Source organism: Schistocerca cancellata, chromosome 5, assembly GCF_023864275.1.
Source record: "Schistocerca cancellata isolate TAMUIC-IGC-003103 chromosome 5, iqSchCanc2.1, whole genome shotgun sequence".
Classification (NCBI taxonomy): domain Eukaryota; kingdom Metazoa; phylum Arthropoda; class Insecta; order Orthoptera; family Acrididae; genus Schistocerca; species Schistocerca cancellata.
Window position 1 is genome coordinate 689665017 of NC_064630.1, and position 19075 is coordinate 689684091.

The 19075-nt window shown below is 41.6% G+C and overlaps 2 protein-coding genes across 3 annotated transcripts in view; one reads left to right on the forward strand and one right to left on the reverse strand.

The window, feature by feature from the left end:
* Positions 1-19075, forward strand: part of LOC126187708 (phospholipase DDHD2) — a 208278-nt gene that overhangs the window by 23197 nt on the left and 166006 nt on the right. The gene's annotated exons all lie outside the window — the stretch shown is intronic.
* The window catches only part of LOC126187709 (uncharacterized), a 45712-nt gene that overhangs the window by 2304 nt on the left and 24333 nt on the right, over positions 1-19075 (reverse strand). The window contains exons 1-4 of one of the 2 annotated variants that reach the window (XM_049928954.1): positions 10715-10765; positions 10396-10597; positions 7394-7553; positions 677-803 (exon numbers count right to left, since the gene is read on the reverse strand). In XM_049928954.1, the coding sequence (XP_049784911.1) occupies positions 677-803; positions 7394-7553; positions 10396-10597; positions 10715-10727 (502 nt within the window). In that variant the 5' untranslated portion in view covers positions 10728-10765. Of the gene's footprint in view, positions 1-676; positions 804-7393; positions 7554-10395; positions 10598-10714; positions 10766-19075 lie in introns of those variants that run through there. The other variant, XM_049928953.1, reaches the window with a different exon arrangement.

Here is a 19075-nt window from a genome sequence, read left to right on the forward strand (position 1 = left end):
TGATGGCAACAATGAGGAATAAGAGGAGATTAGCAGTGGAGGTAAGTATTGGAGCAAAAGTACTGAGGAATGCAGAAAGCTTCAAGTAAGTGTGGAGCATAATAAAAGACAATGGGAGGAATGGTAACAAGGTTAATGTAAGGAAAAGGCAAGCCCAGGTTACTTGCATCAGAAATGTGGGCAAAAAAGAAGAGACAGGCAAGCAGGATACATGTTTGTGAGATGAAATTTCAAATGTAGGACTTAAGGGCTTAGAATACTGGATACAGTAAGAAATGAGACAGTGAGAGAAATAGTGAAAGAGAAGCCCCTGTAAGAGGTTGCAGAAAAGACAAGCTTAAGACAGTATGAGAATGTTAAAAGAATGGGAGTTGGCAGGATACTGAGATGTGCCTACGAAATGATGATAGTAGGCAAGAGACCTAGGGGAAGACCAAGAGACAGACGGATTGTTGGAGTGAAGGAATGTTTGATGAAGAGAGGGATGAAGATTTGGATGGAATGGAGAGGTAAACATGGTGGGAGGACAGGGAAATAATTGGGAAGCTTATGTTCTAAATAGACTCAGCCAGTGGCTGGAAACTGTAGAAGATGATGGTAAATTTAAATGTCCCATTGCATAAACAGGACGTTTTATTTAGTGAAAGAAATAATAAATTACATTGTTCATCCTTACCAGAACTGTCATCCTTCACTGTAGCTTCAAAAGTCCAATTTCTGTAAGAGCATGTAGTAGGTTCTAGTGCTCCATCACAGTTTTTGGTGATTCTGTGACTTACGGATGGCTGAGTTGTGTCTACAACCTGAAAACCATAAACTTTGATACAACTTTTATATTATATAGTATATATAAGGACCTTGCTGTTGGTGGGGAGGCTTGCATCCCTCAGCGATACAGATAGCTTATACAGTAGGTGCAACCACGACGGAGGGGTATCTGTTGAGAGGCCTGACAAGTGTGTGGTTCCTGAAGAGGAGCAGCAGCATTTCAGTAGTTTCAGGGACAACAGTCTGGATGATTGACTGATTTAGCCTTGTAACATCAACCAAAACTGCCTTGCTGTGCTGGTACTGCGAACGGCTGAAAGTGAGGGAAAACTACAGCTGTAATTTTTCCCGAGGGCTTGCAGCTCTACTGTATGGTTAAGTGATGATGACATCCTCCCAGGTAAAATATTCCATAGGTAAAATAGTCCCCCATATGGATCTGTGGGCAAGGACTACTCAGGAGGACTTCGTTATCAGGAGAAACAAAATTGGCATTCTACAGATTGGAGCGTGGAATGTGAGATCCCTTAATCAGGCGGGTAGGTTAGAAAATTTAAAAATGGAAATGGATACGTTAAAGTTAGATATGGTGGGAATTAGCGAAGTTCAGTGGCAGGAGGAACAGCACTTCGGGTCAGGTGAAGACAGGATTATAAATACAAAATCAACTAGGGGTAATTCAGGAGAAGGTTTATTAATGAGCAAAAAAATGGGAACACAGATAAGCTACTACAAACAGCATAGTGGACGCATTATTGTAGCAAAGACAGGCACGAAGCCCACACCCACCACAATAGCACAAGTTTATATATCAATTAGCTCTGCAGGTGAGGAGGAGATTGAGAAAATGTATGATGAGATAAAAGAAATTATTCAGATAGTTAAGGGGGCTGAAAATTTAATGGTCATAGAGGACTGGAATTCAATAGTAGGAAAAGGAAAAGAAGGAAAAGTAATAGGTGAATGTGGACAGGGGGAAAGGAGTGAAAGAGGAAACCACCTGGTAAAATTTTGCACAGAGCATAATTTAATCATACTAAGACTTGATTTAAGAATCATGAGAGAAGGTTGTATACGTGGAAGAGACCCGGAGACGCCGGAAGGTTTCAGATTGATTATGTAATGGTTAGACAGAGCTTTAGAACAAAATTTTACATTGTAAGACAGGGGCAGATGTGGACTCTTACCACAATTTATTGGTTATGAACTGTAGATTAAAATGAAGAAACTGCAAAAAGGCAGGAATTTAAGGAGATGGGACATGGATAAACTTAGGAGAACCAGAGGTTGTAGAAGGTTTCAGAGGAAGCATTAGAGAATGATTGACAAGAATGGGGGAAAGGAATACAGTAGAAGAAGAATGGGCAGCTTTGAGAGATGAAATAGTGAAGGCAGCAGAGGATAAAGTAGGTAAAAAGACAAAGGCTAGTAGAAATCTTTGGGCAACACAAGAGATATTAAGTTTAATCGATGAAAGGAGAAAATATAAAAATGCAGTAAATGAAGCAGGCAATAGGGAATACAAATGTCTAAAAATGCTAGGGGTAACAGAGATATTGCCTACAAAAAATTAAAGAGATCACCTGTATGAATATCAGGAACTCAGATGGAAAACCAGTCCTAAGCAAAGATGGGAAAGCAGAAAGATTGAAGGAGTATACAGAGGATTGATACAAGGGAGATGTTAAGGAGGGCAATATTATGGAAATGGAAGAGGGCATAGATGAAGATGAAATGGGAGATATGATACTGCATGAAGAATTTGACAAAGCACTGAAAGACTTAAGTTGAAACAAGGCCCCAGGAGTACACAACATTCCATTAGAGCTACTAATAACCTTTGGGAGAGCCAGCCATGACAAAACTCTTCCATCTGTTGAGCAAGATATATGAGACACATGAAATACCCTCATATTTCAAGAAGACTGTAATAATCCCAGTTCCAAAGAAAGCAGGTGCTGGCAGGTGTGAATATTACCGAGCTATAAGTTTAATAAGTCACGGCTTGAAAATGCTAACATCAATCCTTTACAGAAGAATGGAAAAACTAGTAAAAGCTGACCTCAGGGAAGATCAGCATGGATTCTGGAGAAATGTATGAACATGCAAGGCGATACTGACCTTATGACTTCACATAGAAGATTGGTTAAGGAAAGACAAACCTATGTTTCCAGCATTTGTAGACTTAGAAAAAGCTTTTGATAATGTTGACTGGTATATTTTCTTTCAAATTCTAAAGGTGGCAAGGATAAAATATAGTGAGTGAAAGGCTATTTACAATTTGTACAGAAACTAGACAGCAGTTATAAGAGTCGAGGGGCACAGAAGGGAAACAGTGGTTGAGAAGAGAGAGAGACAGAGCTGTAGCCTGTCCCTGATGTTATTCAATATGTATATTGAGCAAGCAATTAAGGAAACAAAAGAAAAATTTGGAGTAGGAGTTAAAGTACAGGGAGAAGAAACCAAAACTTTGAGGTTTGCTTATGACATTGTAATTCTGTCAGAGACAGCAGAAGACTTGGAAGAGCAGTTGAACATAATGGACAATATCTTGAAAGGAGGATATAAATTGAACATCAGAAAGGCAAAACAAGGATAATGGAATGTAGTCACAATAAATCAGGCGATGCTGAGGGAATTAGATTAGGAAGTGAGACACTTAAAGTAGTAAATGAGTTGTGCTTTTTGGGAAGCGAAGTAACTGATGATAGTCAAAGTAGGGAGGATATAAAATGTAGCCTGGCAATGGCAAGAAAAGCTTTTCTGAAGAAGAGAAATTTGTTAACATCGAGTGTAGATTTAAGTGTCAGGAAGTCCTTTCTGAAAGTTTTTGTATGGAGTGTAGCCATGTATAGCAGTGAAACATGGACGATAAACAGTTTAGACAAGAAGAAACGTTGTGCTGTAAAAAATGCTGAAGATTAAATGGGTAGATCATGTAATGAATGAGGAGGTGCTGAATAGAATTGGAGAGAAGAGAAATTTGTGGTACAACTCGACAAAAGGAAGGGATTGGTTGGTAGGTCACCTTTTCATGCATTAGGGGGTCCCCAGTTTAAGTACTGGAGGGAAGGGGGGCAGTAAAAATCATAGAAAATTTTAGAGGGAAACCAAGAGGTGAACACAATAAGCAGATTCAGGGGGATGAAGGTTGCAGTAGTTACCTGGAGATGAAGAGACTTGCACAGGATAGAGTAGCATGGAGACACTAAAAAGTTAAAAGAGACACTAAACAAGATGATTGCTTATTGGATAACCACAGCGACTGCATAGAAGTGATGGCAAAAAACAGACGCCTATAAATATCTAGGATACAGGCAAAAAATAGGAGTAGTTAATACAAATATTAAAGAAGAACTAAAAGAAAAATATAGGCAAAGACTAACAAAAATACTGAAAACAGAATTGAACAGCAAGAAACAAGACAAAAGCTATAAATACTTATGCTATACCAGTATTCATTTGGAGTAGTGAAATGGAGTAACACAGACCTAGAAGCACTCAATACACTTACACGATCACAATGCCACAAATATAGAATACATCACATACATTCAGCAACAGAAAGATTCACATTAAGCAGAAAGGAAGGAGGAAGGGGATTTAACGACATAAAAAACCTACATTATGGACAGGTAGACAAATTTAAGAAAATTCTTTATAGAACGAGCAGAAACTAGCAAAATACACAAAGCAATCACTAATATAAATACATCGGCTACACCATTGCAATTTCATAACCACTTCTACAACCCTTCAGATCACATAACATCAACAGATATGAAGAAAGTAAATTGGAAAAAGAAAACACTACATGGCAAGCACCCATATCATCTAACACAGCCACACATCCATCAAGACGCATCCAACACATGGCTAAGAAAAGGCAATATATACAGTGAGACGGAAGGATTCATGACTGCAGTACAGGATGAAACAATAAACACCAGATATTACAGCAAGCATATTATCAAAGATCGCGATACCATAACAGATAAATGCAGTCTTTGCAAACAACAAATAGAAACAATAGATCACATCACAAGCGGATGTACAGTACTAGCAAATACAGAATACACCGAAGACATGACAATGTAGCAAAAATAATACATCAACAACTTGCCATACAACATAAACTAATAAAACAACACGTTCCCACATACAAGTACGCACCACAAAATGTACTGGAGAATAATGAATAAAATTATACTGGAACAGAACCATTATAACAGATAAAACAACACCAAATAACAAACCTGACATCATACTCGCCAATAAAAAGAAGAAATTAACACAACTAATCGAAACATCCATACCCAATACAACAAATATACAGAAGAAAACAGGAGAAAAAATTGAAAAATACATCCAACTGGCTGAGGAAATCAAGGACATGTGGCATCAGGATAAATTTGACATTATACCAATTATACTATCAACTATGGGAGTCATACCACACAATATCCACCAGTACATCAACGCAATACAGCTACATCCACATGTATATATACATCTACAGAAATCTGTAATTATTGATACATGTTCAATTACCCGAAAGTTCCTAAATGTAATGTAACATATACCGTACAGTTAAAAGGAAGTCACGCTTGATCCAGGTCCACGTCACTTTCCATTTTTAACCAGACATAACGTCTGACAAAGGAATGAAATAATAATAATAATAATAATTGAAATATCCATACCCAACACAACAAATATACAGAAGAAAACAGGAGAAAAAATTGAAAAATACATCCAACTGGCTGAGGAAGTCAAGGACATGTGGCATCAGGATAAAGTTGACATTATATCAATTATACTATCAACTACAGGAGTCATACCTCACAATATCCACCAGTACATCAATGCAATACAGCTACATCCAAACATATATATACAACTACAAAAATCTGTAATTATTGATACATGTTCAATTACCCGAAAGTTCCTAAATGCAATATAACATATACCATACAGTTACAAGGAAGTCACGCTTGATCGAGGTCCGCGTCACGTTCCATTTTTAACCAGACTTAACAGTCTGAGAAAAAAAATGTCAATAATAATAATAATTTAGTGTGGCTCAGATTGCCTGGTGCATGTCTTTCTGATGGACACAACTTTGGTGACCTGTGTTTTCCCAACTAACGCCAATTATCCAACTGAGGAAATTGGATGCACAGTTTAACATGGAGTCTGAATTGCATGTGGTTTCTAACGACTCTTCATATTGCTGAGAGACGAAGGCTAGGTTTAAACAAACAGGGAAAAACCCATCAGCCAACAGAAATTTAATCCCATGACCTTCTTGTTTACAAGAACACACTTTATCACTACACCTTGAGGATCGACATGTATATCGATATTATATCTATAGGTTTTGATGAGTGAGTTTATGAGGATCAAACTATGTGAAAGATACGGCCCCGTCTTTTGATTGCGTTAACTTAGAAGCTTAAATTATTTACACAGCCAAGGGACCATAGAGCTTAGCATTTGACATAAATTTCAACTTGATATCTCTACCCCATTCCTGAGAAGAAGGGGTCTTGACAGCCAGACAGGTAGACAGACAGGCAGATTGACTGTCTGTCTGTCTGTCAGTCAGTCAGAGGAAGGACGGACAACAAATTAAAAAAAATGATATATTCAGAAGTTAACCATTTTCAATTTTTTCCCTTTACTTGTACTGTGAAATGTTGCTTCTTGCCAAATTGTATGATTCTAGGTAAACGAGGAGTATCCTGTAGGTTTTGATGGGTGAGTTTGCAAGTATCAAAATATCTGAGAAAACTGACCATTTCTTTTGATTTCGTTGACTTACAAGCTTAAACTGTTTACACTGCCAAGCAACCCTACACCTTAGTGTGTCAGATTACTTTCAACTTGATACCTCTATCCAATTATGAGAAAAAGGGGTCATTACAGTTAGATAGACAACAAAGTGACCATATAAGGGTTCCATTTTCACAGGTTCAGGTACAGAACATTAAAAAAGGGGAAAAGTGTTTTTGGACAAGTCCGTCCTCAGAGCTACAAATGTTGAAGGGGAATGCAAGCATGTGCTCTCTCTCTCTCTCTCTCTCTCTCTCTCTCTCTCTCTCTCACACACACACACACACACACACACACACACACACACACACACGGGAGAGAGAGAGAGAGAGAGAGAGAGAGAGAGGGGGGGGGGGTGACAGGAGGGTTGCAGAATAGTGAAAACATGTAGGGGAAGGTTTCAAGAAAAAACTTGGAATGAAATAGAGGGGAAAAAAATAATTGGGGGAGGGGGTGGTAAGAGTATGATGAGACCACAGGGGAATCAGGGGTTGCTGACAGGAACTGAGGTCTAAGCATACATTGCAGGATGCATTCCTACTTGTGAAGCTGAGAACTCTTGTGGTGATGAGGAGAATCCAAATGACTTTTGTTCTGAAAGAGCTGTTGAAGTCAATCTTGTTGCGTTGTGCAGCATGCTAAGTAGTATGGTAGTCTGGTTGGCCTCTGGCTACAGTTAACTGGTCACCTTTCATGCGGGCGACTAGAAGTCATAATCCTTTAGAATGCTGTGGCAGTGGTTCAAACGCATTTCATGTATAATATAGCTATACATGGTCATATGTATTACCTCTTCCGTGACGTAAAAATAGACGGTTGCATTTATTGCTCTGAAGTTTTGTGTTTCTGCTGAGCTGATGGTTATTAAGTCTAGTGTTCTCAGAGGCGTGTCTCCTGGTATAGTAACAGTAATTGATAACGTTTCAACGTCTTGTTGGCCAACATAAACTCTGGAAACAGAAAAATTGATTGTCAGATTTCCCACAGAATAAAGCTTGTCTTTATATTAGTAACGTGTTAATGTAATACTTGACATTATGATAGAAAAACAGGTTATGGTCATACCCTTCAATTATAGAGGGCTATAATGATGATTCATTCGTTTTCAAAGTTCTCTGTTTTCCAAAGTATTACATGTAAAAATATGACTGATGCAAGAATAGAACCGTAACTCACGGATTTGAAATTGTGCCCTTCAATTGGCGTTATGAGAGCAGTACTTGGATGGAATGGCGACAAAGGGAGAAAGGAGATTTTGTGTGTTGGAATACGCGAGATGTTTATCTGTTAAAACAGTGCAGCATGCATTCAGAAGGAATTATGGAAAAGAACCCCCACGTAAATAGAAAAATACATGTTGGGAAAGTTTCGTAATTAGACCAAAATAATGAACGGTCCGCGCAAGCCACGAACTTGGAATTCCGCAGCAAACTGTGTGGAAAATTTTGCGACGGCAGTTATATTTCAGATCGTACCATCTGCAGCTCGTGCCATAATTAAATCCGGAAAAATATGGCGTGCGCTTTCAGTTTTGCATCGCAATGCAGGACTCACTTGAGGATGACCATTTCGCCCCCAAGCTGATATTCAGTGAAAAAGCAACCTTCTATTTGCCTTGAAGGGTTAACCGCTGCAATGTGAGAGGTGGGGCACTGAAAATCCTCATGAACTTGTGGCGCATGGATGAGATTCGCCGATGGTTATTACTTTTTGAGCAATGTCACAGACGAAGCTGTACGGGCCGTACTACTTCTGCGAGAAGACTGTGACGGGTATCTCGTACTGTGGTAAGTTGCAACTTTGTTTCCACAACTGACTGCTGATACCGAGAATTTCATCTTCCAACAAGACGGGGCACCCACTCATTGGAGCATCGATGTTTGTCGCTATCTAAATGACGAATTTCTGCATTGCTCGATTGAGCTTAGTGGTGAAGACGACGTAGCTCAGTTCCTTTGCCTCTCCCCTTCCCAAAAGATCGCCTGACCTAACGCCTTCTGTCTCCTTTGGTGGTACATTAAGAACCGTGTTTACTTACTCCCACTGCCAAGAACACAGGAACAGCTCAGAGAACGCGTCAGTGCTGCTGTGATAACCATTGACAGGATGTTGCTACATAAGGTATGGAATGAACTTGACTACCGGTTGAAGGTGTATATTGCGACCAGAGGGGCACTTATAAAAAATTGAAGAGTGCAAAATGCTAACTTGGTGAGTTTATGATTCTATTAATGCGTCAGTCATGCTTCTACATGTAATATTTTGGAAAAATATAGAGCTTAGAAAGTGAGTGAATCATTTATTTAACCCTGTATATAGTACAAAAATTGCTACATTGAGGTGACAGAAGTCATGGGATAACCATATGCACATATACAGATGGCGGTAGTATCGCTTACATGAAATATAAGAGGGAGTGCATTGACGGAGTTATCATTTGTACTCAGGTGATTCATGTGAAAAGAATTCCGGCATGGTTATGGCCGCACGACGGGAATTAACAGACTTTGAATGCGGAATGATAGTTGGAGCTGCCGGCCGTGGTGGCCGAGCGGTTCTAGGCGCTTCAGTCCGGAACCGTGCGACTGCTACGGTCGCAGGTTCGAATCCTGCCTCGGGTGTGGATGTGTGTGATGTTCTTAGGTTAGTTAAGTTTAAGTAATTCTAAGTTCTAGGGGACTGATGACCTCAGATGTTAAGCCCCATAGTGTTCAGAGCCAGTTGAACCATTTTTTTGAACCATTTTTTGATAGTTGGAGCTACACTCATCGAGCATTCCGTGTCGGGAAACATTGGGGAATTCAATATTCCTAGATCCACATTGTCATTAGTATGCTGAGAATACCAAATTTCAGGTATCATCTCTCACCAGGGACAACGTAGTGAGAGGACGGCCTTCACTTAACGACCGAGAGCAGCAGCGTTTTAGTTTTGTCAGTGCTAACAGACAAGCAACACTGCACGAAATAACCGCAGAAATCAATGTTGGACGTACGACGAACGTAACGGACAGTGCGGCAAAATTTGGCGTTAGTGGTCTATGGCTGCAGACGACCGACATAAGTGCTTTTGCTAACAACACTACTCGTCTGCAGCGTCTCTCCTGGGCTCGTCAGCATGTAGGTTGGAGCCTAGACGACTGGAAAACAGTGGTATGGTTAGATGAGTCCCTATTTCAGTTGGTAAGAACTGACGAAAGGGTTAGTGAGTGGCGCAGACCTCACGAAGCCATGGACGCAAGTTGTGAACAAGGCACTGTGCAAGTTGATGGTGGCTCAGTAATTATGTGGACTGTGTTTACATGTGGTGGACTGAGTCCTCTGTGCAGTTGAGCCGATCATTGATTGGAAATGGTCATGTTCGCTCATTTGGAGACCAATTGCAGCCATTCAAGGATTTCATGTTTCCAAACAGATACACTTTTTGTGCGCGACAATGCGCCATGTCACTGGGCCACAATTGTTCGCTATTGATTTGAAGAACAAGTTGGACGATTCGAGCGAATGTTTCGTCACCCAAATCGCCGACGTGAATGCCATCGAACATTTATGGGACATCATGGAGAGGTCAGTTCGTGCACAGAATCTTGCATCGGCAACAGTTTCTCAGTATTTCTGCAGGTGACTTCCGACGACTTGTTGAGTCCATGCCAAGTGGAGTTGCTGCACTGCGCCGGTGAAAAGGAGGCATCCTATGACTTTTGTCACCTCAGTGTTTGTTTGTAAATTGGGAAAGAGCTAAAATTGATACTGCAGGATAGGTTGAATTGTTCCCACACGTTTTCTTGCTTACCGTCTCACACCGGCTGTAATGAAGTTGTGCGTGTCGGCGACTGTGAGGTAGAGCGCGACGGCGACGCTCCTCTGGTTGATGAAGCGCAGCCGGACCTGGGCCGTCTCTCCGGGCAGAGCTCTCAGTGCGGACGTGTCGTCCAGCTCGACAGTGACGAGCTCATCCTGCCACTGCTGGCGTTGCTCTCTCTTCGGTCGTGACTCTGTGACAAGAACAGGAACTGTTAAGATTCCCCAAGCGAAGTGTCGGGCGGTTCATGACATGTTGCTGTTACCGTAAGTCACAATACCAGGCTCCGACCGCCAGAGGAGCTACGCACCTTTCCTTAACATATTGCGGACAGATCCCGAGTTTACTGTTGTTTAGTGCGCCACTGCGGACGGACCTCGAAATAACTCGTGTCTTCTGCACGCTGTCTGTAAATGCCATCTGGCGTGATTTACGAGGCGTGTCTGAAAAGTGAGTGGCGTTTCGTTCTACCGCCACCGCTGCACTAGAGTCGCAGTTTCGCTCGTTCGCAATCGTGTCTCTGGTTCGTCGTCTTTCCACTGACGTCATTACACCCCAATTGTGTTGTAAGTATATTTGTTAGTGATCGTTCAAAAAGTTTAAGACAGTCTCTGAGCCCACCGGCTGTGAAGTCCATTGTGTAATAAATTTTTTGAACGCAAATAATTTTAAGCCAGCTGAAATTGATCGTAGTAGAGATTTATGGTGAAAAGGTAATGACTGATGGAACGGTGAGAAAGTGGATGAAACAGTTCAGTGATGGACGAACCAGTGTTCATGAAGAAGTACGGTATGGACGGCCTTCTCTTGTCAATGATGCCTGGTTCAGAAAGTGAATGAGAAGATTCGTGAAGTCAGACGGTTCATAATAAGAATACTATGTGATGAGTTTTCCAAAATTTCAAAAACTGTTTTGTACGAGATTGTCACAGGTCGCTCAAATTTTCGCAAATTGTGTTCTCTACATACACATCCGTACTCCGCAAGCCACCTGACGGTGTGTGGCAGAGGGTACTTTGAGTACCTCTATCAGTTCTCCCTCCTATTTCAGTCCCGTTGGGTTCCCAAATCGCCTACGGGTGTCCACAAAACGAAGCGACTGTGGAGTACTTTGACATTGCTTTCCCGACCCCGATACAGTGGTGAGGGGGAGAAATTCTTAAACAGAATTGTGATCGGTGATGAAACTTGGGTTCGTCATGTCACTTCGGAGTCAAAACAACAGTCGACGGAGTGGAGGCGCTCACGGCCCCCCACCCACTCCCCACCCCCCAAAAAATAAAAATCGAAACATCGCTATCAGCATAAAAAAAACCGTATGCACTGTGTTGTGGGCCAGACAGGACATTCTGCTTGTTGAGTTCCTTCGCAGAGACGAAATCTTCAGTACCGTTCGTTATTGTGAAATAGTGAGAAAACTTCGGCGCGCAGTTCAAAACAGAAGGCTTGGAATGTTTAGTCAAGACATTGTGTTGCTTCATGACAACCACGTCTCCATTCTGCTGCTTTCAGTTTAAACCTTATTCAACAATTCGGCCGGGAGCAGTTCGATCATCTGTCCCGTACAGCGCCGATTTTGCACGCTGAACTTGAAGCGTGATTTTTCAGGAAGACGCTTTGACTGAGAAGATGACGCAAAAAACAGCGGTTAGCAGTGACTGTCTTCACTGATGGCCTTTTCTGTGAAAAGGGCATAGAAAATTTGGTTTGACGGCATACAAAAGGAGTTGTTTTCCCGCTATTACGAATGTCTGAGCAGTGATGGTAACTGCGTAGCAAACCAGCTTAAGCAGTGCTCTTTCTTGTAAGAGTAAATTTTGGTGCGAAAAAGATGTTTTTATGAGTTTCTTACTAAAACGTTACTTATTCCTGGACATGCTTGATATTTTAACTGCTTCGGTGTTTAGGCCATCGGTCAATGTATCAAATTTGATTCTCTTCATGTGCATTTCGCATATTTAGTATTTTGATTGTATTTTGATATTTAAAACTTAATATTTTCGTCTTGAAGTTCTTCCTTCTTTTAGAGACTGTCCTGTTCGAAAAATGAAGAATCTGAAATAGTTTCTTTGGTTCTTGCTGATTATTCAGATTTTGCTTGTGAGAATGAACATCCGGCTGACTGTGCGAATGAATGTCTTTATTCTTCTGAGGACTATTCCAGTGTCAGTAACATCATTAGATCTGTAAATAAGCGCAAGATAACAGTATTTCCCAAGTGATTTCGCCAATAACGATGAAGGTTATTCTGCTTCTGTGAATGAATTGTTTTGTCATGGTGTTAATATTTCGTTAGTAGAGATATGAGCTGTATCCCCTGACTTGGCAACAGTTAAATTTGTCATTTAAAAAAAAATATATATTTGTAGCTCAGGCTCCCCCCGTCGGAGGTTCGAGTCCTCCCTCGGACATGGGTGAGTGTGTTGTCCATAGCGTAAGTTAAAGTTAGATTAAGTAGTATGTAGGCTTAGGGACCGATGACCTCTGCAGTTTGGTTCCATAATACCTTTCCACAAATTTCCAGTTTCCAGTTCTGTGTTCTCTCTCCGTGACAGTATTGTCCTGTACGACCACAAAGTATGGCCGTTTAGTGTTTTACAGATGTAACACGTACACACGACTACCTGTACATCACATTGATCCACATAAAGTTTAAATCACAAATATTTCATATTTGATACAAACGTCATTTTATACAAACGTACAGAATATACGCAGTTGACGATGGATGGTCTCTGTACAAAAAACCGGTCTTGCAGTCATATTTTTGCATGCGGTTCATGGTGTACAGTAACATATCTCTTGGCAAAGTTGGATTCAGCACTGTATACCAGTATCAAAACAAAAATGGAAACACTGGACAAAAGACGATTCTTCAGGCGAAGATGATGTAATTAGTATGAAGTACGGCATCAGTGTTTTGGGACGCGAAAGATCCGTTAGTTTTCTCTTTATATGTTACTGATGTTTCAACTGTTCTCTTCCACTGCATGTGTCACCTATATGCTGACGAGTTTAAATTATAGCAAGATGCAAGTCAACAAATCAGTCCACGGACACCCAGCATATAAACGCTCAGTTAATCGACTTATCGCAAGGTGCCCAAAATAGAAGTTTGAAACTTATTACGCCTAAAACGCAAGCACTTTTAGTCGTTTACAAATTGCTTCTTGTTCAGTTCAGAGAATCAGTTTCTGCTATTATCCTGAACAGTGCAGAACTAACTTTTTCTTTCTCTGCAAGGGATTTGGGGACAATTCTGAGCCATCACAAGCCAGGACTGAACGCACTATTGCAGTCTGTAAGTTGTCAAAGATTCTGTGTCGCCTCTTGAGCTTAAAAAGAAACTCGTAGAATCACTAGTTTTCCTAATTATTGATCATATGTAATATGAAGGCTCACGGTGTCCGTAAATGGCGATGATCGCTTGTGTGCAATGCATTTGTGATCGTAGTTTGTTTTTTTCTGTCTGTCACTCCTTCCTACGAACAGTTACCACGGCTACGTGCAATTAAGGTGCAAGTTGGAGAGCTTATGGAAGAAACGCAACCGTTTTTGTACATAATATCCCAACAAACTTAAAGGTAGTTATCGGACATTGTGTTCTTGCTGTACCAACATATGGCTGTGATACTAGATTTTAAACGAGTTTTTCAAAAGAAAACTTCTAACAGCTCAGGGAGGTACGGGAAGGTGACTCCTAACTCCCACGAAGAAAAATCGGAAAAGAAGCGAAGACACGAAAGCAGTAACAAGAGTTCAGGATGTCGTAGAAAGGGCAGAGTCTCTAAAATAGATCTTGGCAGAGCGTACCGCACCAAAAATTGACGGTGTATAGACAAAGGTAGTACTAGAGTGACTCCTAGAGAAAGGTGAACACCATAAGGCACCCACCCGACCGCTGAGACAATAACATAAAAAAGTCGCAGGCTTCAGCTGCTAGAGGACAGCAGAAGACAGAGAGGCGTATTCCTTACCTTAAGATGAGAGAGGGTACAGCTTGTGGAGGCTTAATTAGCTGAACCATAAATAAATAAAGGTGGAGTTCGATTCCGTTACAGATGTCTTCAAATTTGTACGGCTGTCGAGAATAATATATGGAAGAAATTTTTGAAAACCGTATACACATCAATTAATGGGTACAAAAGTGTTTTACTACACTCAGCTAGCACTCGCGCGTGCTTGGAAAGTGCGAAAAAAATCACGGATGAAATGTTATTCTGGTCTAGCATTTGGGAGACTCAAAATGACTAGAAGCCTGCTGGATGAGAAAAGATATGTACCAATTCCTATACAGCATGCCCAGAATCAGTGAATGTCTTGTTACCAGCTTGCGTGCTTTATATAATTTAGCAATTATATCAGTATTTTTTTATCTCTTTCCATCGAAAATTGAATAAACCTGGCGCATGTGTGTTCGACAGTGTCTTTAGTAGCCCTGTCAGTTGCATCACTTGGCTCTTTTCGGTTCTGGGCGCATGGTGAGCACATACAAGATGCGTATAGAGTAATGTCTCCGCTAACTATGAGGACCTGGTGAGAGATTTCGCCTGATGTTATGCAACCCACATTACATACGGTTCTTCCTCTGTGACAATTCTCGGTCGCAATCTGCAGGAGCAATGAATATGCTCCTGCAGCGTTTTCGATGGGAAGTGTTTCATCACCCGCACTACTGCCGGTAATTGGCTCTCACTGTGTTTCATCTCTGCTCACATTAACCACTGGCTATGAAGGCAACATTTTCGCACAGACAACGAGCTATAGATGACCGCAGAGAATTGGCGGGAAACAGAGGCGGCTGCCTTCTATGACGAGGGTATGGGAAAGTTGGTATAATGATGCGACAGGTGTCGTAGCTGGAACGCCAACTATGTAGAGAATTAGCTGGAAGGTGGAGCCAACTGTCCCGAATAAAACGTTTCTGATTTTCAATGTAGTTTCCATTTTGCGACTGATCGGAACTTACTTTTTGGGCAAGCCTCGTATAAATATGGCCTCCTCCTTATATCATTTACATAAATGAAAAGTTTCCTGGTAATCCACAGTATTACCATTCCTTTTCTTCCACTCCACTGAGATCATTTCGTCCACATTCACAGACATTTTAAAAAGCAAGCGGGAACCTGCCAAATCAGTCACGACTGAAATGCGATACCGAGCTAGTTGGCGCAGGCGTAAGACACTGGATTTGTGATCGGGAAGTCGGCAGTTCAAATTGCAATGCGGCATGAATTCGCTTATGTGGAATGTGGGGTAGATTCCTTCAAATGGTCAACATCCGACGTTCCTTGCCCAATTATTCTCCAATCCGTACTTGTGATACGTCACTAATGATCTCATCATCGGCGGGATGTTAAGCCCTAATTTTCCTTCCTTTTTTCAAACGCTGTAGGCCGTTGTGTTTGTTCTGTGGTTTGACGGGGCGCGCCACGATTTTCTCCCCTATGGTGACATCTTCATTTCAGAGTAGCACTTACTCTCAACGCTCTTAACTATTTGTTGGGTGTATTACAATCTCGGTCCTTCCCTACAGCCTTTACCCTCTGAAGCTCCCTCTGAAACCATGGAAGTTATTTGCTGATGTCTTAACATGTCGTGTCATCCTGCCCCACCTTCGTGCCAATGTTTTCCTCATATCTCTGTCCTCGCCGATTCTGCTAAGTACCACCTCATTTATTACCTTACAAACCCACCTAATTTTCAGCATCCTTCTGGCGCACATCATCTCAAATGCGTCGATTCTCGTCTTCACCGTTTCCCCCACAGTCCGCGATTCACTTCCATATAGTACTTTGTCCCAGACGTATATTCTCACAGTTTTATCCCTGCAATTGAGATCAGTGTTTTTCGCCAGGGATGCCCTCTTTCCCATTGTTAGTCTGTTTTTTATGCCTTCCTTGCTTCGTCCGCCATACACTAGTTTGCTGCGTAGGTAGCAGAATCCCTTAACTTCGTCTGTTTCCCCAATTTTCACTTTAAGTTGATCGCTAATCTCATTTATGCTAGTCATTTGAATTCATATGTTGTGCTCATTATACTTAACTCCTTTCAACACGTCCTGTAATTCTGCTTCACTTTGGCAGAGCATGGTCATCAGCGAATCTTATCAATGGTATCCTTTCACGCTGAATTTTAATCCCACTCCTGAACCTTTCCTTTATTTCCTTCATTGCTTCTTCGATATATAGATTCAACATTAAGGGCGAAATACAGCGTCCGTGCCTTACACCATTTCTAATCCGAGCACTTTAGTCTTGGTTCTTGTACATGTCTATTTTCCGTCTCTCCCTAAAGCTTACTGCTATTTTTCCCAGAACTATGAACACCTGGCACCATTTTACACTGTCGAACACTTTTTCCAGACTAATGTCTACGGTAATATTTCCGGATCACGTCACTTCATTTTTTTTAGTACATTCTCTATCGTTGAAGTGCATTTCTCTTAATGTTTCTCCCGCGTTAATAGTTTCCTAAATAAATACGAGATGGGTAGCGGCAGAGGCTGAGCTGGTCGTGATCGCGTCTGGATAGCTCAGTCGGTAAGAATATTACCTACGAGAGGCAAGAATCGAATCGCGGTCCGGCACGCAGTTTTAACCTGCTAGGAAGTTTAAACTAATAATTACAAGGTGACAATTATCGAACTGTATGAAATAAAATCATCATAACTTCTGAACGGTTTGCATTAGGACGTTCAAACTGCATGGTTGGCCGCGGGACGTGATGGAAATTGGTATCCGCATGCATGGTTTGGTTTAGCGACGAAGCCCACTTCCATTTGGATGGGTTCGTCAACAAGCAAAATTAGCTTATTTGAGGGACTGAGACTCCGCATTTTAGCGATCGAGAAATCTCTTCACCCTAACGGGAAACTGTGTGGTGTGCAATGTCCAGTCACGGATTAATTGGTGCGATATTCCTTGATAGCACGTTGACTACCGAACGGTCCGTGAAGGTTTGGAAGATGGTTTCATACTCATTATCCAAAGAAACCCTGATTTTGACAAGATGTGATTCATGCAAGATGGAGCTCGACCCCATCGAAGCAGGAGAGTGTTTGATGTCCTGGAGGAACATTTGGTGGACCATATTCTGGCTCTGACATACGCAGAGGCCACTGGCATGGGCCACCATATTCTCCAGATCTGAACACGTCCGACTCCTTTTTTGCGGGGCTATATTAAAGATAATGTGAACAGCAATAACCCCAAAACCATTGGAGATGAATACAGCCTTTCAGAAGGTCATCACAGTATCGATGTTCCGACACTTCAGCTGGTCAAGCAAAATTGCGCTATTCGTCTGCGCCACATCATCGCCAATGATGGAAGAGATATCGAACATGTCATAACCTAAATCCGAATATCTATAGTGACGTTTACTTGTTGAATAAAGTATGTGCACGCCGTAGTTTGTAACTACTTTACGTTTTTTTTCATATATTTCAAATGTTCAAATGTGTGTGAAATACTATGGGACTTAACTGCTAAGGTCGTCAGTCCCTAAGCTTACACACTACTTAACCTGAATTAATCTAAGGACAAACTTAAACACCCATGCCCGAGGGAGGACTCCATCCTCCGCCGGGACCAGCCGCACAGTCCATGACTGCAGCGCCGTAGACCGCTCGGCTGATCCCGCGCGGCTCATATAGGTCAATGATTGTCACCCTGTACTTTTTTATAATTTAGCCAGAAATCACGAAAGCAGCGATTACTTCTCAAAACAACGTACTAACGTTGCACAAAACCATCACATACGTAGCTGCTAACGCAGCAGTCCGCTTGCGACATGGAAACGATGAAGACAACTGCATTTTTAATAATTGGGTGGCATTTGGTGTCGTGACGGTTAGGGAAAGTGGCCCACCATTGTATGATGTCGTCGATGGAAGATTCAACCAAGGACCGACATAGGTCACAACATTCGCAGGTACGCTGTCCGTCCAAAAGGTTCCGAGACTAATTTCATACCTGGCGCCTGCTGCGACTTGATTGAAATACAAAACGCGGGCAATTCTTTTCCGTAAAAAAAATGTGTTCAGACTTTTCACCAGTTTGTGGTCATTATGTTCAAGATGCCTTATTTCTTTCTTTCGAACTTGGATTGATCAGCAGAAATGGAACAACATTCATCAACTGACAATGCCTGGAAGTTGCAATGAACGATTGAACCTGAGTAAGCCAGCGATTTTCGCCAGAGGATTTGTCATCACGGAAACGTATTTATGTTATTCGTTTTTTAATTACTCATTCTGACACGTGGGTCCATGAAGTTTCTGCGTACTAGTCCAAATAGTGTAATAAATTCGGAGCCGTTAGGTTGTTTCCGCCTTAACATTGGGCAACGATGATAGCGTCTAGGCGTAGATAGCCTATGGCCACGTAACGTCAAAATATTCATTGAAAGTAGCCTACGCGCGCACATCTAGTCGTATCTGTCGTGTGTCGTTGCGTCTGACCAGAGATAGTGATACTGAAAAGCGCCTAGTAGCTGTATGGTGCGCGTCATCGCGGAACTTGCTTCATCTGTTAACCATCCAACACTACGAACATTGACCGCACAATACGAGCTTTCGTGGCCGGGATTTATATCATTGGTGACTGCAGTTTTGAGCAATAGGCCGTGGGCTAAGGCGTGTTTCAGTGCATACGTTTCTCCGCGTGCA